This window comes from Moschus berezovskii, chromosome 12, assembly GCF_049115385.1.
Source record: "Moschus berezovskii isolate FMDL1 chromosome 12, NW_MosBer_1.0, whole genome shotgun sequence".
Lineage (NCBI taxonomy): Eukaryota > Metazoa > Chordata > Mammalia > Artiodactyla > Moschidae > Moschus > Moschus berezovskii.
Genome location: NC_142471.1, coordinates 58,331,446 through 58,352,725, shown reverse-complemented (window position 1 = coordinate 58,352,725; position 21,280 = coordinate 58,331,446). Strand labels below are relative to the sequence as shown.

The following is a 21,280-nucleotide window of genomic DNA, read 5'->3' as shown; positions in this document are numbered from 1 at the left end:
CTTTCTTATCCATTCATCTGCCAATGGACATCTAGGTTGCTTCCACGTCCTGGCTATTGTAAACAGTGCTGTGATGAACATTGGGGTACACGTGTCTCTTCAATTATGGTTTCCTCTGTGTGTATGCCCAGCAGTGGGATTGCTGGGTTGTATGGCAGTTCTATTTCCAGTTTTTTAAGGGGGTTGTATGGCAGTTCTATTTCCAGTTTTTTAAGGAATCTCTGCTCTGTGTGATCTTTTAGTACTATGAGAATATCCTGATGCCCAACAACCTTTTATGGTCTTTGAGTTCATAGATGATCTTTGCTTGAATCAATTATTTCATTGGGGGTTGTGAAACCATTAACTTTCTAATTGTGCCCTCTCTCCATATCGATTAGCTAGCATTCTTCTGTTAAGAAGAGACTTTCCCTTTCCTTTTCTTTCTATATTTATTTACTTGTTTATATATTCATATTAGTTTTTTGAGTGCCATTGTGGACTCAATAGATTGTTTTATTCAGAAGTTAACATTGTGATTCTTTCTGACATTCGACATGTCCCAAATCTGGAGAGCAGGAGCCCTTACAGTTGCATCTTTGGGCAAGTTTCCCATGGTCTGTGAGTACCTCTGTGCTTCCAAGCACAGGGTAGTCTAAGCTCATATTGAACCTCCCGTTTCATTGTTTATATATATATATAAACACTGTATGCTGCTGCTGCTAAGTCACTTCAGTCGTGTCCGTCTCTGTGTGACCCCATAGACGGCAGCCCACCAGGCTCCCCCATCCCTGGGATTCTCCAGGCAAGAATACTGGAGTGGGTTGCCATTTCCTTCTCCAATGTGTGAAAGTGGAAAGTGAAAGTGAAGTCGCTCAGTCGTGTCTGACTCCTAGTGACCCCACGGACTGCAGCCTACCAGGCTCCTCCATCCATGGGATTTTCCAGGCAAGAGTACTGGAGTGGGTTGCCATTGCCTTCTCTGAAACACTGTATAGGAGGAGACAAAATATAAAATGATACATGCGTGGGCATTTACTTTGAAGGGAATACAGCACTAAATGTCAGCCAGGGTCTCTTTGTGAAGAAAAATAACCAAGATACTTTTAAGCTAGAGATGGAGTACTGGTCTGGAAGCAGGGAGACCTGGATTGGAATCCCAACTCTGTGTGATTTGGGTTGAACCACTTAATCTCTTCTGGTGTCACTTGCTCCATTGTATTTAATTAGGGAACTGGGCTAGAGGTACTGAAACCCTTTGTATGCTCCAAAATTCGATGTTCTGAAGAGATTAACAATACCTATTTATGAGAAGGGTTTTGAGCCAAAAGAGGGGATTGTTCCTGTAAGATTTTAGGGGTAGAAACCTTTTATCTTTTTCTCCTCTTCATCTAACAAAACTCATTGTAAAAAGTGCTCAATCAACGTTTTTGGTGGTGATGATCTTTTCTGAAGCTAAAACGAAACAAACAGACTAAACTGCCAAGATTTAGGTAAATCATAAAAAAAAACTATGCTGCGGTGACCCGCCCGCCCAGTCCCAGCACCCCCGCCTGAGGCCGCGGGTTGGCCCGGTGCTTCTCCGTGCTTCTCCGGAGGTGCCCATTGCAGCTGTGAAGAATTGGGCTCTGGAAAGAAACGGAGTGGGGTCCCCACGTGGTGCGCTTCCCTGAGCTGTGGGACTGGCACCCGGGACTCGTCTCAGACACCTGCAGCTTAAAAAAATAAAAAAACTATGGTAAAATGAGTTTAAGCCCTGGGATATTTACAAAGAGAGGCCTCAGTCTTTATTTATTTATTTATTTTTGGCCTCAGTCTTTAAAGTAGGAGGATCCTACCTGCTTGAACCTGGACCTTCCTGGTGGTCAGTGAATGAACTCAGTGACTGCTTGGTGTTTTTCTTGGTCCTCGAGTTCTCTTCTTCCTAAAGAACCCAAACTTAAGATGTCTTGCAGCATTTTCTCCTTTATTAGGAAACTCCACACTACACCAAGAAAAATTTTCTTCCAACACTCCTTACTTGAAGTCAGAAATTGCATTTTAAAAATAATTCTCCTCTGCTTTAATAAATTGGCTAAAAAGGTTAAATGGATTTTCTTTCTATGTTTGCAGTGACAGAAGCACTTATCTCTCACCCCAAGTGAATGTCCTATGTAATTGGATGTGAAGTAATTCCAAAGTTGCATCAAAATCTTTTCAGAGTGTTACTATGACAATCAGGCTTCTTTTTAAAAAACCACTTCAGTGCAAACTCTTCATCATCCCACTGTCCATTCAGTACAATTTCATCTCATGAAGTCAGTTTAGCTTTTCAAGAAGTTTAAGGGCAGGAGGGGAAAACATTATGTATTCACAATAGCTGATTCTCCCACACACCCATTCTCCTCTGAGTGGTAATAGGCAATCCACTCATCCTTATCACCATCTCACATGCTGATTGTTAAAGGCTCTGCCTTACATATCTGAAAAGGTAGATATAGTGGCTCAGACGGTAAAGAATCTACCTGCCATGCAGGAGACCCAGGTTCTATCTCTGGGTCAGGAAGATCCTCTGGAGAAGGAAAAGGCTATCTACTCCAGTATTCTGGCCTGGAGAATTTGTATAGTCGATCAGGTCACAATTTGTATAGTCCATCGGACATGACTGAGCAACTTTCACTTTATGGGCTTCCCTTGTTGCTTAGTTGGTAAAGAATCTGCCTGCAACTGAACCAGGAAGAACGAGAAATTATGAACAACCCAATTACAAGCACTGAAATTGAAGCTGTGATGAAAAATCTTACAAAAAACAAAAGCCCAGGACCAGATGACTTCACAGGAGAATTCTATCAAACACTTAGAGAAGAGCTAATGCCTATCCTTCTAAAGCTCTTTCAAAAAATTGCAGAGGAAAGAATATTTCCAAACTCATTCTACAAGGCCACCATCACCTTTTTACCAAAACCAGACAAAGACAACACAAAAAAGGAAAACTACAGACCAATATCACTGATGAACGTAGATGCAAAAATTCTCAACAAAATTTTAGCAAACAGAATTCAGCAACACATCAAAAAGCCAATATACCACAATCAAGTTGGATTTATTCCAGGGATGCAAGGATTCTTCAGTATATGCAAACCAATCAATGTGATAAACCATATTAACATACTGAAAGATAAAAACCATATGATAATCTCAAGATGCAGAAAAAGCCTTTGACAAAATGCAGCACCCATTTATGATTAAAACTCTTCAGAAAATGGGCATAGAAAGAACCAACCTCAACATAGTAAAGGCCATATATGATAAGCCTACAGAAAACATCATTCTCAATGGTGAAAAACTGAAAGCATTCCCCCTAAGATCAGGAATAAGACAAGGGTGTCCACTTTCACCACTATTATTCAACATAGTTTTGGAAGTCCTAGCTACAGCAATCAGAGAAGAAAAAGAAATAAAAGGAATCCAGATTGGAAAAGAAGTAAAGCTCTCACTGTTTGCAGATGACATGATACTGTACATAGAAAACCCTAAAGATAGTATCAGAAAATTACTAGAGCTAATCAGTGAATTTAGCAAAGTTGCAGGATACAAAATCAATACACAGAAATCACTTGCATTTCTATATACTAACAATGAAAAATCAGAAAGAGAAATTAAGGAAACAATCCCATTCACCATTGCAATAAAAAGAATTAAATATCTAGGAATAAACTTACCTAAGGAGACAAAAGAACTATACACAGAAAATTATAAGACACTGATGAAAGAAATGAAAGATGGCATAAACAGATGGGGAGATATTCCATGTTCCTGGGTAGGAAGAATCAATGTTGTGAAAATGACTATACTACCAAATGCAATCTACAGATTCAATGTGATCCCTATCAAATTACCAATGGCATTTTTCACAGAACTAGAACAAAAAAATTTCACAATTGAAATTGAATGCAATTCAAGCAAAATGAATTTCACAATTCATGTGGAAATACCCCAAATGACCAAAGCAGTCTTGAAAAAGAAGAATGGAGCTGAAGGAATCAATCTTCCTGACTTTAGATTATACTAAAAAGCTACAGTCATCAAGACAGTATGGCACTGGCACAAAAACAGAAATATAGACCAATGGAACAAGATAGAAAGCCCAGAAATAAACCCATGCACCTACAGGTACCTTATTTTTGACAAAGGAGGCAAGAATATACAATGGGGTAAGGACAGCCTCTTCAATAAATGGTGCTGGGAACACTGGACAGCTACATGTAAAAGAATGAAATTAAAACACTTCCTAACACCATATACAAAGACAAACTGAAACTGGATTAAAGACTTAAATGTAAGACCAAAAACTATAAAACTCTTAAAGGAAAACATAGGCAGAACACTCAATGACATAAATCAAAGCAAGATCCTCTATGACCCACCTCCTAGAGTAAAGTTAATAAAAGCAAAAGTAAGCAAATGGGACCTGATTAAACTTAAAAGCTTCTGCACTGCAAAGGAAACTATAAGCAAGGTGAAAAGAGCCCTCAGAATGGGAGAAAATAATGGCAAATGAAACAACTGACAAAGGATTAATTTCCAAAATATACAAGCAGCTCATACAACTCAATGCCAAAAAAACAAACAACCCAATCAAAAAGTGGGAAAAAGACCTAAACAGACATTTCTCCAAAGAAGACATACAGATGGCTAACAAACTATGAAAAGATACCCAACATCACTCATTATTAGAGAAATGCAAATCAAAACCACAATGAGATATCACCTCACACTGGTCAGAATCACCATCATCAAAAAATCTACAAACAATAAATTCTGGAGAGGGTGTGGAGAAAAGGGAATGCTCTTGCACTGTTGGTGGGAATGTAAATTGATACAGCCACTATGGAAGATGGTATTCAGTTCAGTTCAGTTGCTCAGTCGTGTCCGACTCTCCACGACTCCATGAATCACAGCACGCCAGGCCTCCCTGTCCATCACCAACTCCTGGAGTTCACTCAAACTTATGTCCATCGAGTCGGTAATGCCATCCAGCCATCTCATTCTCTGTCGTCCCCGTCTCCTCCCACCCCCAATCCCTCCCAGCATCAGACTCTTTTCCAGTGAGTCAACTCATCGCATGAGGTGGCCAAAGTATTGCAGTTTCAGCTTTAGCATCAGTCCTTCCAATGAACACCCAGGACTGATCTCCTTTAGAATGGACTGGTTGGATCTCCTTGCAGTCCAAGGGACTCTCAAGAGTCTTCTCCAGCACCACAGTTCAAAAGCATCAATTCTTCGGCGATCAGCTTTCTTCACAGTCCAACTCTCACATCCATACATGACCACAGGAAAAACCATAGCCTTGACTAGACGGACCTTTGTTGGCAAAGTAATGTCTCTGCTTTTTAATATGCTATTTAGGTTGGTCATAACTTTCCTTCCAAGGAGTAAGCGTCTTTTAATTTCCTGGCTGCAGTCAGCATCTGCAGTGATTTTGGAGCCCAAAAAAATAAAGTCTGACACTGTTTCCACTGGAAGACGGTATGGAGAGTCCTTAAAAAACTAGGTATAAAACGACCATATGACCCAGCATTCTCAGTTTTAGGCACAGACTCTGAGGAAACCAAATTTGAAAAAGACACATCTATCCCATTGTTCATTGTAGGACTATTTACAATAGCTAGAACATGGAAGCAATCTAGATGTCCATCGACAGATGAATGGATAAAGAAGTTGTGGTACATATATACACTGGAAAATTACTCAGCCATAAAAAGGAATGCATTTGAGTCAGTTCTGATGAGGTGGCTGAACCTGGAACCTATTATACAGAGTGAAGTGAGTCAGAAAGAAAAAGATCAATATCGTATTCTAACACATATATACAGAATCTAGAAGAATGGTACTGAAGAATTTATTTACAGGGCAGCAATGGAGAAACAGACGTCAGAGAATAGATTTATGGACATGGGGAGAGGGGATGAGAGGGTGAGATGTATGGAAAGAGTAACATGGAAGCTTACATTACCATATTTAAAATAGATAACCAATGGGAATTTGCTGTGGGGCTCAAGAAACTCAAAGAGGGGCTCTGTATCCACCTAGATGAGTGGGCTGGGGAGGGATATGGGAGGGAGTTCAAAAGGGAGGGGATATATGTATACCTATGGCTGATTCATGTTGAGGTTTGACAGAAAACAACAAAATTCTGTAAAGCAGTTATTCTTCAATAAAAAAAGAAGAATCTGCCTGCAATGAGGAGACCTGGGTTCAATTCCCAGGTGGGGAAAATCCCCTGGAGAAGGAAATGGCAACCCACTCCAATATTCTTGCCTGGAGAATCCCATGGACAGAGGAGCCTGGCAGGTTACAGTCTATGGGGTCACAAGAGTTGGACATGACTGAGTGACTAAGCACAGCACAGCACCTGTGTCAGAGGCTTTGGAGAATCCACTCTGTGGTCCACGTGTGGTGCTGCAGTCAGGAGCGCTGTTTATTTCTATCTATTAATTCAGTGATTTTGAGATTTCAGTAAAACTTTAGGGGCCCAGAAATCATTTTGTTCAAAGCTCTCCTTTGGTAATTTGAGGAGTTGAGGGGATTTGCTCAACTAGTCCCAGGGCAGAGCCTGGATTAAAAGCCAGTTTCCCTAATTCCTCACCCCACATCCTTCATCTTTCACAACTTTATACATTTATATATACGAAGGCTGCCCTCCTTGGCTTTGTGGCAGAAGCAGCATACTATATTGCCTGCGATTTTCCTTAAAAAACTCAGTAAAACTGAAAACTCCCCAAGGGCAGGAGAGTTTGACACATAGTAGGGCCAAATAAATATTGATGGTAAGTTTTATGTGTGTGTGTTTCCCACAGTCTTAGTAAAGGTGAAGTCTTTCACAGTCAGAATTCTGACACTGGGATAAAGATGGCTTTACTGCCTCCATCTTCGAGGATATACAAGTATATATTTATGTATGCATTCATTTAAATCTGTACCCTGGAGTGGTAATCTCAATGCTGGGTGGAAATTAGAATCAACTGGAAAGGTTTTGTTTGTTTGTTTTTTTGCTTTTTCAAGACAATACCTGGATATTGAAGTTTATATTCAGATTTCATTCACCTGGATTGAGACCAGGGCATCAGCATCTTTTAAAAGATTTTCAGATGCTTCTAAGACGCACCCAGCCTTGGAACCACCACATTAGGGAAGGGCACTTGTGATATGCCCTAACTGGGAAATTATACTTGTCATGGTTGGTCAGCATTTGAAAAATGCTAATAAGATGCTCACACTCCAGAGATTACCTAAGCACTTTATCTTTACCCCTAATTAGTATTAGAAAGTTATTTGTTATTTAGCATTAAAATGTTCCTAATTATTTGTCATTGAAAGGAGATTTGAGATATGTGGTATGGCTAGGAAAGATTATAAAACTCCTACCAGATGTTAGCTAAATACTTAGCCTCACTATGTGTCAGGCACTTTGCTACGTATGCTCTATGGAGTCCTAGACCTATATATTCAGTACTAGGAACTGGACAGATCTTGTCTTGGGTCATACATGAAGGGTTCTGTCATCTGATTAGGCTAGCAAGTTAGCTAAAGTCTACTGCTAGAATGACTTCATTTGCCAGGCACTGTCTTAGAGTGTAAGTGGGTAGGGGCCACTTTCAGAGAGTTTATAGAACAGTCGTATGGCTGTGTGTACCTGTTGGGTGACACAAATCCATAAGTGGGGCAGAATTTGGCTAGAGACATAATTTACAGCAAGGGACCTGCTGCTGTAAGGTATGGGGAAGAGACCTAAAGCCTTCACCCATCTCTACCAAAGGAAAGTGCTGATATTTGCGAAAAGGTAGCTTGAAACTGGGTTGCTTACCGCAGTGTGCATGCAAGTTTTATTCAGAGCCCTGGATACAGGAGGACCTTGGTCTTGAGTCTATCCTTTGAGAGCAGAGGAAGGCAGATGCCTCAATCCTGCTCAAAATGTTCCCAGTACGTGTGGCTTTTCAAATACAGGTGATTCCATCCCTGGTTGGCAGGGGAGAGAAGGAACGTTGAACCTTGTTTGCTTCAATTCTGTGACCTCCCTCTGATATTTTTGAGTGTGTAACTGAACCTAAGCTTGGCTGGAGGGATACTTGGATTCCTAGTTGGGCCAAGTCAGCCATTTCTCAGAGCCAAGAGAGGTGAGGAGCAGCTGGGACTGGGAAGGCAATTAGGAGGGATGGCAAAATGAGCAGTTACAAGTGCAGTAGCAGAACAAGGTGGCTTCCAGTCAGAGTCTGGCGACCGTCCTCAGAGCCTTTCCTCTTTGTATCAAGGTGGGTGTTCCAAGGGCAAGGAGTGTTAATAACCATACCATTATGTGTGCTATAAAATACCTTGGATTGTAGCAAATAAGAGAGACCATTTTGGAAAATAGCCTAAATATCCATAAATAGGAAAGTGGATAAATAAGCAAGGTATGTCCACACACAGAAATCCACGTGGTGGTTGAAGATAATGAGACAGATTCATCCATGCTGGTAGAAGATAATCTTTAAGACACATGATCAAGAGAAACACATCAAGCACCAAATCAGCACTCAGCAAGATTGCAATTAAGCAACCTTCTCTCTGCATTGCTTTAACAACATATTTATATGTTACTTACATAGTCAAGAAAACATAGTAAAAATAAAAAGTCTGAGTAGATAAGTGTATCATGTCCTAAAATTTGGAAAGACAAAATTGTCCTTGGAGCTGAGCTAAGGCACATGAACCCTGGTGGTGCTGGGGCATGTCTTTCAGACTCTGGGTGACAATAATACAATAATAAATGCTTTAGATTCCACTTCTCTGCCCCTCACTTTCCTTACCTGAAAATAGGATTATAATTCTGGTCTCATTGAAACGCACAAATCCTGAGAGGAAGGAGAAAAGGCTCTTGAGATGACTCTGGTCAATCTCAGGGACCATTTCCCTGCTTATTCCGTCCATAGGTGGTTGACACTGGTTTGCTAAATCATTCTAGAACCAATTTGTCTTAATTCGTCTTGATAAGGAAAGGTTATGCCTAGTTTGAGGTTGTGATCAAGTCAAACGTACAAATTTCAGAACTTACTCCACTAGGGGAACTTTTATGGAAAGGAAGCTCCTTAAAAGCAAGTAACAGAAAACTCTCCTCCAGTTGCGAAGTTTGGTTCTCAATTTTGATGAATAGGAATGATCTGAAAATACAATTTCATCTGATCCGTTGTTAGGGAGCTAAGTACATCTAGAATCTCTTTTGAAAAGCAAAATCCTCTCATGTTTTACGATGACCAACGGGATCAACACCAGAAGTGGGGAGTGGAGAGGCAGGCAGAGTTTACTCACCTGATGATACCCAGGGATCTGGCCAGCAGTCTCCTTTCTCTAAGTTCTGCCCATCCCATCAAGCCTTCCTCAAGCGTCATCCTCTGCAGTTTTCTTTAGACCTATTGGACTCTCCTGTGTAGAACCAGCCAGGTTTGAGGGGATAATTAAATGACCAGAGGAAGAAATAGGCTTGGTGTACCATCCCACCCACTTTCACTTGCTTTTTTTTTTTTGAGGTGCCCTGAACACAGAAGAACCTTTTAATAGGTCTTGGTTGGGCCCTGAGTGGGTCTAGGTCTGAACTACCCTGGGAAATGTGCTCTGGCCTCAGTGATTCTCTTCTTCTGATGGATGGAATCCAAACTCTTCAACCTAGCATCCACCAACCAGCTGTGTGTCTGCAACCAGTGACTTGACATGTTTCTTTGCTTCCATGCCCTCTCTGTATAATGAACGCACTGGCCTTGCTTGAACTTTGAGGGCATTAACAGCTCTGGGATTCAATATCCAAGACACTTCAACAACCTGTGACCCTTCCCTCAAGGAAATCTCCTAAGGCTCCCCTCAGTTTGGGTCAGCCCTGGAACAAAGAGACTAAGATAAGAAAAGGTAGGAAAAGTTTAAAGGCTACTTCTTAATTTAAAGAAACCAATGAAAATGGTCATAGCTGTCTCCACCTCAAAGAAAACACTGGGAAATTTCGTTTTAGTAAAACCCCTTTTAGGATAGAACATTAGAAGACTAGAACAGATACCCGAGTAATTGGGAGGATCCCTCTTTGTCAGCACTTTGGTGGGGGGGGCTGGTGGTGGGTGTCAATGTGTCATTCTGAAAATTTCAGCAAAACCACCCCCAGGCTGATCAGGGGAAAGAAGAGGCTGGCAGCCATGTGTGCTGAGTGGGGTACGTTTGAGGGAGTGATAGACACAGAAGGTCAGCATAACATCTAATGAACACACTTCTCCATTCACATTCCCTTTCTCTCACTTTCCTTTCCTTTCTTTTACTGGAAAAAAAAAGTTTTAAAATGGCTTTGGAGATAGTAATTCTAGTTTCTCCTTGGACTGTGAAAGTGAAAGTTGCTCAGTCGTGTCCGACTCTTGGCGACCCCATGGACTATATAGTCCCTGGGATTCTCCAGACCAGAATACTGGAGTGGGTAGCCTTTCCCTTCTCCAGAGGATTTTCCCCAACCCAGGGATCGAACCCAGCTCTTCTGCATTTCAGGCAGATTCTTTACCAGCTGAGCCATAAGGGAAGCCCAAAGAGACATAAATATTTTTTACATAATTTAACACTTCAGAGATGAGAAACCAGGAACAGAGGTCTTTTTTTACTCCAACCCAAACAGAGCTCTTTGTTTCTCTGGCAACCTGTTTCAAACCTTCATCAGAATTACCTGAGTGCTTTGAAAAACAGACTCCTAGGACTCAACCATAAATTGACACAGAATGCCGTGGAGTGGGACCCAGGGACCTGCAGTTTTCACCAGCTCCTGCAGGTGTCTTTTCTCCACAGCAACTGAGAACTGTGGCTCAATGACCTGATCAAGGTCATACTGTTACTAACAATTAGCCTCATATAACCTATCTCAGGACATTTTGAAACTTTTTTGAATAAAAATTGTTCCAGTAAGTATGCTGTTTTAGAAGACAGTAAGCATGTCATGTGCTAATTATGGCCTGTGACACCATAAAATAAAAGTGTATTACTGAATGCTTTCAATTTCTTATAATGATGGTAAGGTGGCATGTCATGGGGCCCTTTTAGCCCTCGACATCACTCCAGAGGATTCCAAACAGATATAGACAAGGGTCATTAGGACCTGGGTCCTTTCCTCTCAGGCTGTTTACCCATGGGAATAGGATGTCCTAAAGCAACACTTCCCCCAAGTGACGTGTTGATAAGTCTGGTTATCAGAAAGATATTACTGGAGGTGTGATACGCAGGCCATTTACATTTTCTTGATAGGGTTAGTCATATGAAAGCTGACAAAGAAGGAAAAGGAGCAGCGGTGTGGCGCAATGTCAACAGACAGCTGTCCTCTGGCTCCCTGATAAATAGGATGACTTGCATTGCTGAGCGGTGTGGTCACTGCCAAAGGAATGGCCCTCTCACATTTCTTCCTGATTCACATATTCAGCGGGGTTACTTGTCATCCCCTCCCTCTCCTGCTTCCCAGACACTGAGTCTGAAATGAAAAATTCACCTGCCTCTGAGTTGGCCCCAGGAGGGAGGGGGTAGGGGTGTTACTTGGGTTCCCAGGTTGGAAGATTATCTCACCCAGCTCTAGCTATATAAGCTCACTGGAGCAGATGGGCTCCCCAGGGCAACTTAAGGGTTCATTCCCCAGGAGGAAAACAGACTGACGAACTTCGGGTCAACATGATGGTTCTGAAGGTAGAAGAGCTGGTATGTAAAGCACATTATTTTTATGCAGTGAAAAATGGTGCTGCCTTGATTTTTATTTGAAAATTGAAATGCTCTTTTCTTTCAGGCATAATGCACAGGTATTCTGAAAATGTCATATATGGAAAACGGTTGATTCATGTGATGAAATAAATAAAATTAGAAAAAAAGGAGCTGGCAGTAATGAATTCTCTACATATTCCCTATTTATTATCTTCTCCTTTGGTTTTATCACTAAAGTGTGGAATCATGTACAGTAATCAAAATGCCTTAGGCGAGAAGTTCTATTGCAACAATATATATCTGGAAACCATAGGAAGGCAAGGGATCATCAAAAGTACTGAAAATGAAAGAATTTTAAAATCATCGGTGGGGATGGGGGAAGAGGTTGGGATTTTCTTAGGAGAAATGTGATTAAGTGGATTAAAAGCAGACTTAAACATATTAACCTAAACTAAATCTTGATTTAACCAATAGAAGAGAACAAGCATCTGAAGGTATTCCTGGAACTCTGGGGCAGCGCATCACAGCCTGAGCTCTGAGAGTGCATTGCTCTGAAGCCACTGTCAGCAGGGAGGAAGGGCCGGGGGACCTCCTGCAGCATCCTGTATGGAGAAGGACCCCCGGACAGACTCTGCTATTCTGACCCTGCCACCTTCTTCCCTTGCAGGTTACAGGAAAGAAGAATGGCAGTGGGGATGCTGGGGAGTTCCTTCCCGAGGACTTCAGAGATGGAGAATATGAAGCTGCTGTCACTTTAGAGAAGCAAGAAGACCTGAAAACACTTCCGGCCCACTTTGTGAGCCTGGGGGAGCAACAATGGAAAACTGACAAACAGCGAGAGGCAGAGGTAAGGGCCTTCTGTGAAACTCACTAGTGGGAGGTTGGGAATGGTGCAGAGGACAAAGGCGCCAGATAGGAAGGTGAAGAGAGAGAAACCAAATAAGTGCAACCATTCCAAAGGTATTTCTTTATCAATTTCTAACTTATAAAGAAGCAACTTCTATGGAACAGGTTGTAGAAAATAATTCTTTGGCAAGACTCTGACCTCTGGATTCTGAATCAATCACCGAATGGTGTATGACTGTGTTTTGACTCAAAGACTTGGAAAGAGAAAAGTGTCCGGTGAATTTCTGATGTCTTATATTGTCTAATTAATCCCAAGGAAGGGAGCCTTTTCTTCTCAGTAATGTGGTTTGTGGTTCGTGGATCATTGTTTGACTGTGGCAACTTTCTGTGTTGACAAAATGTGTTGCTGGGTGAATTTTCATTACTTACTAACCACAGATGTAGTCCCAAGACAGTCTGTTTCATGAGCCCTGCTCAGTGAGCCACCTAAAAGTCACTGGCATTGAAATTTTAGAGTTTGAAACTTATTAGTAAAGTCTTTTCAATTAAAAAAATTCATGAGCATGATAAAAAAAAATTCTACAGAAATCTGGGGTCTGTTTATGGAAATAATTACAAAATCATCACTTGGAGACTAGATTCTATCTTCAACAAGAAGCTGGTGCTACAAGCAAGGGAAGTAAAAATAAAGGCAGTTAGCTGAAAAATTTGACCCCTACATACTTGAATAAGAAATCACTAAATCCAAGTCAAAGATTTATTATAAATATATATTTTTTAAATCTTTTTGCTCAAACTGTTCACATATTGAGCTCAGACCTTGCAGATTTTGTTTTGACACAACCAGAATGCTTGTCAGTAGAACTCACCATATTTTGAAACACGGATTTCTTTTTTAGCTCAAGAAGAAAAAACTAGAACAAAGATCAAAACTGGAAAATCTAGAAGATCTTGAAATAATCATTCAACTGAAGAAAAGGAAAAAATACAGGAAAACAAAAGTTCCAGTTGTGAAGGAACCTGAACCTGAAATCGTGGTAAGCACTGCTTGGTTTCCTCATGTTGTGGGGATGGGAGTTAGTCGCTCAGTCATGTCTGACTCTGTGACCCCAGGACTGCAGCCTATCAGGTTCCTTTGTCCATGGAATTCTCTGGGCAAGAATACTGGAGTGGGTTGCCATTTCCTTCTTCAGGGGAATCTTCCCAACCCAGATACTGAACCTGGATCTCTTGTATTGCAGGCGGATTCTTTATTGTTTGAGCCACCAGGGAAACCCTCGGCATTAGGCTACAAGGAATTAACTATCTGTGGGGGGTTTGACTGAATGTAGGAAAACCCATGGTAACTCTCACATTGTTTTTTTTTAACTTTAGACAGAACCTGTGGATGTGCCTAGGTTTCTGAAAGCTGCCCTGGAGAATAAACTGCCAGTAATAGAAAAATTCTTGTCAGACAAGAACAATCCAGATGTCTGTGATGAGGTAAGGCTTATACAAAGCACTGCAAAATCCATCTTGTTAATTTTGTGTTTCTTATGCTTTACTGCAGCCTTGCTAGTCTGATGCCAGAAATCAATCCACCTGAAACCGTCTCCCCAGCTGTTGCCACATATGCCAGTAGCATAACAGGGGAGTGCAGTGGGCCAGAAAAAGAATATGCTGGATCAGTGCTATGGATTGCATTATTTTTTTGCACTCTCGTTTTCCTCCCACTGCCTTTTCAGTTTGCCTTTAATTTTGAGATCTTTGGGATAGACTTTTAGCACAGCAGGACCAACCATTCATGACTGGAGAGATATATTATTGGCATTAGCTTTGACTGGACCCAAATATATCAGCTCTACACAGGGAATCTCTAGTCCGGAGTTCAAGTGTCATTTCTATCAGTACTCGCTTATTTGATTCTTGGCAGCCAATCTGCATTTTCTGGACCTCAGTTTCCTTACCTGAAAAAAGAGGGCATTGGAATGAAATAATGCCTAATAGTGTTTGAGCACAAATAGCCTATTAATCCATTTGCGTGTGAGCCCAGTAGTCTCTGGCTCTGCGACTGCAGACTGTGGTCTCCAGGCTCCTCTGTTCATGGAATTTTTCAGGCAAGAATACTGGAGTGGGTTGCCATTTTCTTCTCCAGGGGACCTTCCTGACGCAGAGATGGTATCTGCTGCCTCCTGTGTTTCCTGCATTGGCAGGCAGATTCTTTACCACTGAGCCACCTGAAGTGAAAGTGTTAGTCACTCACTTGTGTCTGACTCTTCGTGACCTCATGGACTGTAGCCCACCAGGTTCCTCTGTCCATGTAATTCTCCAGACAAGAATACTGGAGTGGGTTGCCATTCCCTTCTCCAGTGGATCTTCTCGGCCCAGAGATCAAGCTTGGGTCTCTTGCATTGCAGACAGATTCTTTACCTTCTGAGCCACCAGGGAAGCCACCTGGGAAGCCCATTAATCCATTATTTGAAGCCAATTTATCAGACATCACTAATCCTTTTTTGACTCCTTTCCCCTATGAACTGGAATGGGGAATCATTTCCGAAGCTGAAAGAAAAATGTCTTCCGTTATCTTAAAAATGAATACTTTTTGATATTCAACCTAACAGCAGTCCCAAAGGAAGGAAACGGTCTGAACTGCATGGCAGATACTACAGAAATCATGAGGGCACAAAACACAAGAAAGGGAAGTGTCAGCACTTAGGTAGTTTTGAATCTTTAAGTCCATGAGCCTCAATGAAGACCTCTAATCACTTAGAAACGTGTATTGCAGGAGACGCAAATCTCAATTGCAGAATAATTGTTCCAGTCGATAATTTTAGTAAATTTGACATTTCTAACTCATAAAGAAGAACTCAAGTTTCTATCAGCTAGGTCATCAGAATCCCCAGCTCCCTATTTCTTAGAAAGGATTTATACTCATTTTTATATGCATTGCTCTCTCTCACTCTTTTTAAAATCTCTATTCTGACAGTATAAACGGACAGCTCTTCACAGAGCATGCTTGGAAGGACATTTGGCAATTGTGGAGAAGTTAATAGAAGCTGGAGCCCAGATTGAATTCCGTGATATGGTAAATATATCTCTTTGTTTGGAAATGAGCCAAAGTAAGTAGACTATGTGAAGCTTGAGAAAACCTACAATGAAAAATGGGGCCAATTGTATTGAAGATTGATCTGAGAGAACTAGGCAGAAGCTTATTTCTCCATACAAAGGGAAGTTGGGAGATAGGACTAGGTCATGTGGAAAGTATTTTCCATACATACTGAAAAGGAGAGAAGTATTTCAGGGAAAAGAAGGAAGTGAGAGCTGTTGGACAGAATTCAATATCCTCATCAAAGACTTGGGTCGTTATCAAGTCAGTAGCCTTACTGAGAAGTAATAAAGTCGCCACTTGCCTTTCAGCATCCCCATCCTTCCATCATATGTGGCCACCTGCTCCTGACCCTTGGCTGCCAGCAACATCTCAGAATTCTCTAGCTGCACACCTTAATTTGATAGATGCTGATTGCCGTCAGTGAGATTTGGGGCTAGACTGCACACAAAATGAATTGCATCTATGGGAAGTAGCTGCTATTCAGATCTCAGTAATTCAACCAATGTGATTTCTATGCAGACCAGTATATAGCATATTCAATGAAATGAAGATTGAGCTGGGGGAAAAACAAAAGCTTTATTTAAATACAGCTCCATTTGACTTTTCAAGCAGAGTGGTAAAGGGACTGGAAAAGTCCAAAGGATTTGGCTAAAAACTGAACCCAGAAGATACACACACAGAAAAACAAGTAAAGAAACAAAATATAAAGTTTGCGTGGAAAGACACAAAAATTCATGAGCATGATATTTGGAGGGCCAGGGATATACCAGACTTTCTAGTGTGATTAAGTGCAGTAACCACAAATGACGACGGTGGAGGCAGATGACAGAGGGCTAGCACAAACGGCAGGAGAGAACCAGGAAGAGACGAGGAAAGGAAAACAGGGACACAGGGAGAGGGGTCAGATCCAGATGAATATCTTTGGGAAGGGACTACTTCTTTCCTGCCAGGATTTTAAAATCTGAACATTTGTCTAGAACTTTTGAGTTTATTTGGCAAAAGTGGTTAAACGTTCCAGGCACACTGTGGGTTGGAATAACTCTTCTGCCTCTTACTAGCTGTGTTTCCTCGGGCAAAAAATTTGAATAGTTTGGAGCCTCCTTTTTCTCATTTGCAAAATGAGCACAGGAACGCCCACTTCACAGTGTTGCTGGGAGCATCAATGCGTCTGAAGCACCATGTGGGCACCACGAAATTCTCAGTACATTTTAGTTCCTATCCTCGCTTAAAAAGATGAGGTTTATTAAGAACCTCCTAATGATGCAAACATGCACACAGATACATACATAGGAGAGCATACACTCACGTTCGCACATTTTTGCCAAAACATTTGGCAAGAGAATTGAACTACATAGTTAGAACTGGCAATCTAGACCAGGACAGCCCAGTGCTATCACAGATGCCCTAGCAAACCTGGTATTCCTAGATCTTAGAAACCAAGAACTAATTCCTTTGACCAGGTCCTTCTTCCACCGAGTCATGTCCTTTTACCTTCCCCGTATAGCTTGAATCCACAGCAATCCACTGGGCAAGCCGCGGAGGAAGCCTGGATGTCTTGAAACTGTTGCTGAACAAAGGCGCCAAAATCAGTGCGCGGGATAAGGTATTTCTGCAACCCGCGTTCCCCTCCTCCCCTTCACGCATGCGTCGGGGTGTGGGACACCCTCTGTCCTCACGCCCAGGGACCCAGCCAGGCTCTTCCATTTCGTAGTTGCTCAGCACCGCGCTGCATGTTGCGGTGAGGACTGGCCACCACGAGTGCGCAGAGCACCTCATCGCCTGCGAGGCAGACCTCGACGCCAAAGACCGGGTGAGCAGGCCGGCAGCTTGGCCTCCGAAACCTTCACTCATGTATTTGGGCTCAGTGCCCTTGCTGGGCACCCTTTCGGGACGCGCTTCCTGGCCTCGGGCCCACCTTTAGCCTGTTCACTCTGTTCTCTAGGAGGGAGATACTCCCTTGCATGACGCCGTGAGGCTGAATCGGTACAAGATGATCCGACTCCTGATTACATATGGCGCCGACCTCAACGTCAAGAACTGTGTAAGTACTCAGGCGAGGGGCCTCGTTTGCCTGCTTTCTAATGAACAGAAGTATGGCTCACATACTTGAAAGTAGCCTAACAGCGGTAGCATTTCGGGGGTCTTTTGATGATTTAAATGCCCCGTTCCTTCCCATAAGGATATTGCTGACCTTGGCAAGGACTCAGGCCACCTAGTCAGAGATGGGGAAGCCATCGTGCCTCCTATGCCCTCAATGCCTAACACAGCATTTAGGAATTCTTTGAGAATTTGGTATTGGAAATAAAAGATGGTCAAACCACCCACCTTCACAGCCACAAGCAGTGTCTGCCTTGGCCGTCCCTGGCTGAGCTAGGCCGGAATAGTCAGGAATAGACACCCACCATTCCTGAAGCTCTTGAAAATTCCACAGTGGTCAGTGCAGCCAAGGGTCAAGGAACTCAAATGATTCAACACTGAATCCGAGTAATTGTGAATAGTCCTTCCCCTCTTACAACAGCATGAATGCTACCACCTTCTTACAGAGGTAGCCATGTTGTTTGCCTTTATTTTTGAGCTAATTTCTATTCATTCTCCTCTTTGGTTTAGCTGCACATCCCTCAAAATAGTTTCTTATATTTAGGCCCAGAAAATGCTTGTATAAATCCCTTTTACAAGTACATGTTAATTTAGCTTCATCTGTAAGCCAGGGAATGTAACCAGATTTTCCTCATGGTCCCAATTCCTAGTCAAGCATCATCTAATATAAGCTTTAAAAATACCACTGGGAGGAATGAGTGTAAAGTACTGAAGAAGTAATTTGAAAGAGGCTTTTGGAGAATCACTTTACAAAGAAAGGGGAAAAAAAAAAAAAACCCAGTCATCTTTTACTGTGAATCATTTCCTCCTCTTACTGTGTTACTATAAGACTGAGAGGAATACTTCACCATTCCAAAAAAAAAATAAAGCTGTCTTGGTGACAGGAACAAAATAAATGCAATAAATAGAGACTGCTTGGGTTGGGAAAGTGTTAACAGTAGGGTCCCCTCATCCTTGATATGGGATTGATCTTATCAAATAATTTAAACTATCAGAAAGAGTGGATTCACCAAAATCCCCAAAGCTGCAGAAAATATAATTTTTTTTCAGGCAGAGATCAAAAGCATATAGATTTGGGGAGACTGTGTGAGTAGCTAGGGAATCACGAGATAAATTTCAATACAAAGGAGTTTAAGGAATTCATGGAAAAATAGCCCTAAATATACAAATGGGCCTCAGAGCTCTGCATTCAGTAAGACCCCAGCATAAAGGTTCTAGAACTATAAATGTCATTGACTCAATAGATGGATATTCCCAAAAAAGACTACTGAGTTACTGGACACCATCTTGAAGGGAATTGTAAACAATACACTACTGTAGTATTATTGTATCATTGTCCCAAACTCTGTCTTCATGTCTGCTGATAAGTGTTCCCCATGGCACATGCTACAGGGTGAGAAGGTCCAAAATTAAGGTTGCAGGGACATTAACTCAAATCCTCTAGGGCCCAGGCAGATCACATAAATGGCTTATGGTGGCTGCAGGCTCTGTGCACATAAGGTAGTGGTCCTTCCCTAATCCAGTCCCTTGCTCCATGAAACCATGGATATCGTGCTGCCAAGCCTTCCAGTTTTTTTCAGAGAGATCACAGATTCAATTGGGAAATCTCTTAATTTCCAACTGTTGCCAATTAATTCCAATTTTTAAAAAATCTAAGCTCTGTTTGGGCCAAAACAGGCCTCTAGACTGATTTGCATCTCAAACCTGCCAGTTTGCAATCTCTGGGATAAAGAGAGACTTCTGAATAGATAGAGATGGAAAATTTCAGGACTTCTCAAATTGAAAGGGAAGGATTGAGAGGTGACATAATTTTAATTTTTGTAAATATCTTGAGACATAAAGTAAAAAAAATTTTGGTCTCAAAAATCATTGATATCATCTCCAAGAAAAATAATTTCCCTGGGAGAGCCCAGTGTAACTTCTGAGCAGCTGTGAAAAATTTACTCCCTGGAGTGGTACCTGTGTAATTAAGCCAAGGTGTTGCAGCAGCTCATATCCCACCAGTTTTTATCAGTCAGAAATCATTTTCCAAACTGATACGAACTGGTTTTTGACCAGGTGGATACTGCTACCTCTCCATGCCCATTCTGCAGTACATTGTATAAGTACAGAGGCATCTTTTGAATTTCACAATGATTTGGCTTAGGCTTGCAATTATTTAGTGTCAAGGGACTAGGGTTTTTTACCAACATCTGGGATAGTCCCACAGGGGGGCAAAAAAACCCCAAACACTGCTGATCTGCTAATTTGAAATGCCAAAAGCATTCCTGTGAGAAACAGTAAAGGGCTGGTTTGAAAATAAACTGCAAATCATAGTGGGAAACATAAAACACCTCAGTAACATACTCCTATCTATTACCTCATTAAATACACACACACACAGAGGAGATGAACTTATAGATGCCTTCAACCTGGAAGTCATATTCCCTCCTCTGTTTTGATTAGGCTGGGAAGACTCCGATGGATCTGGTACTACACTGGCAGAATGGAACCAAAGCAATATTTGACAGCCTCAAAGAGAACTCGTACAAAGCCTCTCGCATAGCAACATTCTGAGAAAAGCGATGACAAACGATTCCATTGGCTGCTCTTTACCAGCACATGGAAGGCGTTGCCCCAAAGAGCGACTCATAGAGAAATCCAGCTTCTGTTTATCAACCTGTTGTAAAGCGGCACCTAATGAGGTTTGGAGCACAGGGACGTAGGCATTGACATTTTCCTTAGTGAAACTCACTCTATTTATTTGTATTTATTCCAGTTAACTTATTTATTTATTTACTGCGATACCACCGATACTCAGATCCTTTGATCATTCATTTGGTGAACAAGCTTAGTTTGTATGTGACACGTCAGAGCCTCCCCGTAGGTAGTTCTTAAACCATGTTAACTAGCAATGCCTATGATGTATCACCTTGCTCAGCTGAGATGTTTCAAGGTGATTTTGAAAGACAAAGGGGATTACTGCAGCCCTCTTTTCTCCTGCATTTTTAATGCTGAAGTTTGAGGCCATGGAAAGCCTGTAGCAGCAGAAGGGGAAACAGAATGAAAGTGATTCTGTGAAGACAGTAAAGCTGGCCATTTGATGCCTGGGCCTGGTATTTCTTACCAAGTATGTACCAAGGTGAAGAGAATGTCTTGAGTGTAAGTGGAAGGAACATGGGCCACTGGGCCGTGCAGAACCAAATGTGCTTAAAAAAGTGAAACTAAATGCAACTTGTAAATGTGTAAATGTATATTATGTTGTATGTATATTTTATATTCATAATAAAAGCAGATTCTAAACCTCTTTCCGTCTTTAGGTCTTGTGGAAAGGCCATTTAGATGGGGTTTTGTCTTCCAAGCTTTTCAGATTATGCATGTTCTGTAGAACTGTACTTCGCAGTATTTCATGCGTACACAGATCACCTGAGAATCTTGTTAAAATGCAGATTCTGATTCCTCCAGTGTGGGTGGGGCCTGAGATTCTGCATTACACAAGCCCCTGAGTGATGCAGAGGTGGTGGTATACCACAGTCTTCAATGAGCAGGATGGCTGTGAAAACTATGAAG

General features: G+C 41.7%; 1 protein-coding gene across 1 annotated transcript; it reads left to right on the top strand.

Annotated features, from left to right (window-relative positions):
- The first annotated feature begins 11,545 nt into the window (after positions 1–11,545).
- ANKRD1 (ankyrin repeat domain 1) lies at positions 11,546–21,017 on the top strand. The gene is made up of 9 exons (XM_055425106.2): positions 11,546–11,700; positions 12,368–12,547; positions 13,446–13,583; positions 13,921–14,028; positions 15,512–15,610; positions 17,139–17,237; positions 17,346–17,444; positions 17,577–17,675; positions 20,177–21,017. The coding sequence occupies exons 1-9, from the start codon at positions 11,674–11,676 to the stop codon at positions 20,285–20,287; spliced, it is 960 nt and encodes a 319-aa protein (XP_055281081.1). The 5' UTR covers positions 11,546–11,673; the 3' UTR covers positions 20,288–21,017.
- Positions 21,018–21,280: the final 263 nt, after the last annotated feature.